At 33.1% G+C, this 4064-nt stretch overlaps 1 protein-coding gene across 6 annotated transcripts in view; it reads left to right on the plus strand.

The window, feature by feature from the left end:
- LOC114127242 (protein turtle) overlaps window positions 1-4064 on the plus strand; it is a 108027-nt gene that overhangs the window by 99004 nt on the left and 4959 nt on the right. For 2 of the 6 annotated variants that reach the window (XM_050199887.1, XM_050199890.1), the window contains 5 exons: window positions 259-336; window positions 676-756; window positions 955-1140; window positions 1628-1855; window positions 2020-2101. In XM_050199887.1, the coding sequence (XP_050055844.1) occupies window positions 259-336; window positions 676-756; window positions 955-1140; window positions 1628-1855; window positions 2020-2101 (655 nt within the window). The remainder of the gene's footprint in view (window positions 1-258; window positions 337-675; window positions 757-954; window positions 1141-1627; window positions 1856-2019; window positions 2102-4064) is intronic. The other 4 variants (XM_050199896.1, XM_050199905.1, XM_050199914.1 and 1 more) reach the window with 4 other exon arrangements.

Genomic DNA, 4064 nt, shown 5'->3' on the forward strand with positions numbered 1-4064 from the left:
AAACGCCTGTGTAAAATGACCACTAGGTCGAATGTGAAACTATATTTTAATTTCAATATTAACTACGTACCTCGCTTTACGATTTATAATAATTTTACTTACTTTACTTCGTTGCTCAACCGGTCGCCGCGCACGCGACAGTGTCGAAGCTTTCTGTTTCTTGTTGTAAGCGTCCGCGAAATTTTGTTCTATAAATGCCCTTGTTGTATACCATAAGTTTGGTCTATTGTGCTTATTCTATTCTCTGTTGGGTGGCAGCAGCCGTACCATTAACCGTGGCCAAAAAAACAAGTCCCGCGCCACCGGTCACCGAGTTACCTCCTCCCCCAAGCGACGGTAAGCACAAACAATATAATGTACATATTTTTTTTCATTTAATATAATATACAAATAAAATATATATATATAACTAGATAATGCATGATAACTTACTATTTTTATATTTTCGTACTGTACATAGCACATTTATTTACCGCATGATATCGTTGGTGTCACAACTGTACGTTTCGTTAAGACATAATAATTTTTTTTTCTTTTTAATCATTTTTAGAAAATCCTTATCGACATTATTTCAGGAATACCGAATAACTATGATTTTACCCATACAATTATAATTTCATTTTGTTTTGTTTTGCATGTGTTTATTTTTATTTTATTTTATTCCACGTTTTGCAGACGTTGTCGACTATAGTGACCTCATTTTACCCACTGAATCCTCTGGTGCTACATTGTATCCACCAGTATTCAGACCAAAAGGTATAAAAATCATCAGCTTTCAATTATTATTATTATTATTTCTCACCTTGATCGTCATCCCTATGTATAACTTAGTTTTTATCATCAACTATTAGTCGGTAGAGCGAAGAGCACGTCATGCTTAATGCGACTGCGCCGATTGCCAGTTGTTGTTATTGTTATTATTATTGTCCTTATTCGATTTTACTTTGCACATAGGACCAAAACCTGGACCTCCGAGAAACGTATCCATCGCCGAAGTAAAAAATGGCTTCGTCATATCTTGGCAAGCTCCTTTAGAAAGAGCTCATCTAGTCCGTTACTACGTCATCAATTATAAGACAGACGGGATTTGGAGAACTTTAAACAAGGCACAAATCAGAGCAGAGGATACTCATTATCTGGGTACATAATATATAAATAAACATAATACTACGACATCAGTACGAGATACACAATAATATGAACGGAAAATTTATCGTTATTAGGCGGTGTCGCTCAACGTAATCGCTAATAAATTTAAAAGAAAACAATATCAAAAATCTATGAATTACCGTTTTTTAATTTTTATCAGAAATTATCACGTATTTAAGATATTAATTTAAAACTGACACAAAATATATAAGTAGTTGCGTTTTATTTTCCAAACTTTTGCGATTGTTCATTGATCATACCTACCTAAACCGTTCATATTAAGTAATAAGTATGCAATTATCGGCAATGTTTATTTATTTATGATACATTAATTGATAAATTTGTATTCTACCGAAATTCGTTTGAAGGAAATAATAAAAAAAATAGCCAATATTTATCCGAGTTTTGAGCGAAACAAACCCCCCACGGGAATTCACGGATATCAAAACGATTAATTTCGTTTCTTTCTGTTTTCTAGTGAAAAGTCTAGTGGGAGGTCGTACCTATTATTTCCGAGTGGTCGCATACTCTTTGAAGAGTTTCGAAAACAGCGAAGAAATCAAATTCCCCGTACCCGCCAGGGTGAAACACAAGGCCATCACGGCGGGTGTCGTTGGCGGGTTGTTGTTCTTCGTCGTCGCCATAATATTGTCCGTGTGTGCGGTAAAGATTTGCAACAAGAGGAAACGGCGAAAACACGAAAAAGGTGAGTGAAAAACGAATTTATCTATACACGTACATCAATATTCGTTTTTTGAACCGAACAATAAATGAACGATATTCGCGCCTATCCATTCCGCGAACGTCGTCGACACGTCATAATATTATATTTTGTTACTTACACGGACGTGGCGTTTTGTGTGATTTCAGCTTACAACATGGTCGCGTGTAGAATTACGGACGCCAGAAATGGCGGCCAAATACCAGGGACTAGTCAAGTGCCTTTAAAAAAGTGAGTTCCGTCGCATACACCGCAACTATTTATAATATCTTAATATCTATTATTATTATTATTGTTGTGTGTGTTCTAAAATATTATAATTGTTTAAATTGGTATAATATTATTACATATTTTTTACGGGGCGTGTTTATTGGAATATATTATAATGTACAATTCTACGAAAAATTGCGATACGCATATATATTGTATAATTTATGATAATATGATATGTACTTGATGCCTACATGGATACTATTTTTTGTCTATATATAGGCTCGCGGACACTCGTACTTACCGAGACTATAGACTCGAATTGTCCTAGCCAATAGCGAAATCCGTAAGCGAAGCATTTATAATATGTATAATGTAACATTTATATAATATATATATACCAAATCAAAAATAGTACCTATATATATATTATATCTTATACAGGCTACAATATGCTTCACTTGCAACCGCTTTTTTCGTTTTTGCGATTTCCGGCAAATCATAATAATATCATAATGATAATAACGATGGCGACAATATATTATAATAATAATGCACCGAATGTGTCACAATATATTATACAATGCGGGACGCGTGTGACGTACATTTAATAATGATTATTATATATTATTAATATTATAGACGACCGCGAAAGCTATGGACCGTAATGATCGTCTGAAATTCGATTCGGGAGGCAACTAATAATAATAATACACAACGTGTAACATGTACAATAATATCCACCATAACACCTAACCTTTGAAAATAGTTTAAAATTAATATTATAATATCTCCACTGGATCGAGGCATTTTTACACTATAAAATGATATATTATATTGCATGCGTCTCGACATGAATGAAAAATAAATTTTATTCGTGATGCTAATAAAACGGGAAGAGCTTGCAGATCATGATTACACGCGCAAATAATCGCGACACGAAACGAACAATTTTTTTCTTCTAAATCACTTGTCGATAATATTATAATATTATCATGTTTACAATATTAACACGCCGGATACATTTATTTATATATATTTATATTTTGTTTATGTGCTTTCGTTCAGGATAACAGGTGAAGAGCTAGCAAGCTGTTGAGCCGCACAAATTCAAAATAATATTGGTACATCACAGTATGCGTGTGTTTGTTTGCTTGCACTTTATTAATCAATAGCACTTATTATTATTTTGTTTTCATAAGTTTTAGATTGTTTGTACTTGTAGATTGTATATATAGAACGAATACTGTAGGTACCTAGCCGTCTCTTGTATTATTTAGAATAATATCAATGAATGGAAATTTAATCGATGCATTTTCAATCGAAATAGGTAATAGAACAATTTAAGTATATTATTTTAACGTCTTAACACGTGTTATCATACCACGATGAGTATTTAAAATTTTCGAACATAGTTCAAATGTATTGTAATATTTTATATTAAATCCAGTATTTAATTTAGAAGTAGATGTTCACCGCTCGTCGTACGTCGTTTTTCGAGACGCACCTAGGTACCAAAGCAGACGATTCGGATTTGATTAATTTTTTGTTTGTTCCTAGTCAGTACTCAGTAATTAGAAAATTAGATTGAAGTTTTATGATCACATTTTTGTGTGCGTGTTTTCATCTTTAAATGCATCATTTTATTCGTAGCTGGTATATAATCGGAGACGGTTCTTATCGTTTCTAATTCGTATACGAGCACCGTGAAATAAGCATGATTTTTGGTTTTTGCATAATATTAATAACACATCATTACCAACACGCATATAATACGACGGTTTACTACATAGTATTATGGTTGTAAGTCGTTGCAGACTTAAGAATGCATATTATTTGGAGTGTACATATTATTTTCATACTCAAATTATTGGTTGGCTTTGTACTTCACGACTGTATCATTATTATTGTCGCGATATAACCATACAATATATACACTTAAACGGCAAAACACTGAAAGTCCTCGTTTGCGTTGTCCTTCCAG

The sequence above is a fragment of the Aphis gossypii genome, chromosome 1, assembly GCF_020184175.1.
Source record: "Aphis gossypii isolate Hap1 chromosome 1, ASM2018417v2, whole genome shotgun sequence".
Taxonomy (NCBI): Eukaryota; Metazoa; Arthropoda; class Insecta; order Hemiptera; family Aphididae; genus Aphis; species Aphis gossypii.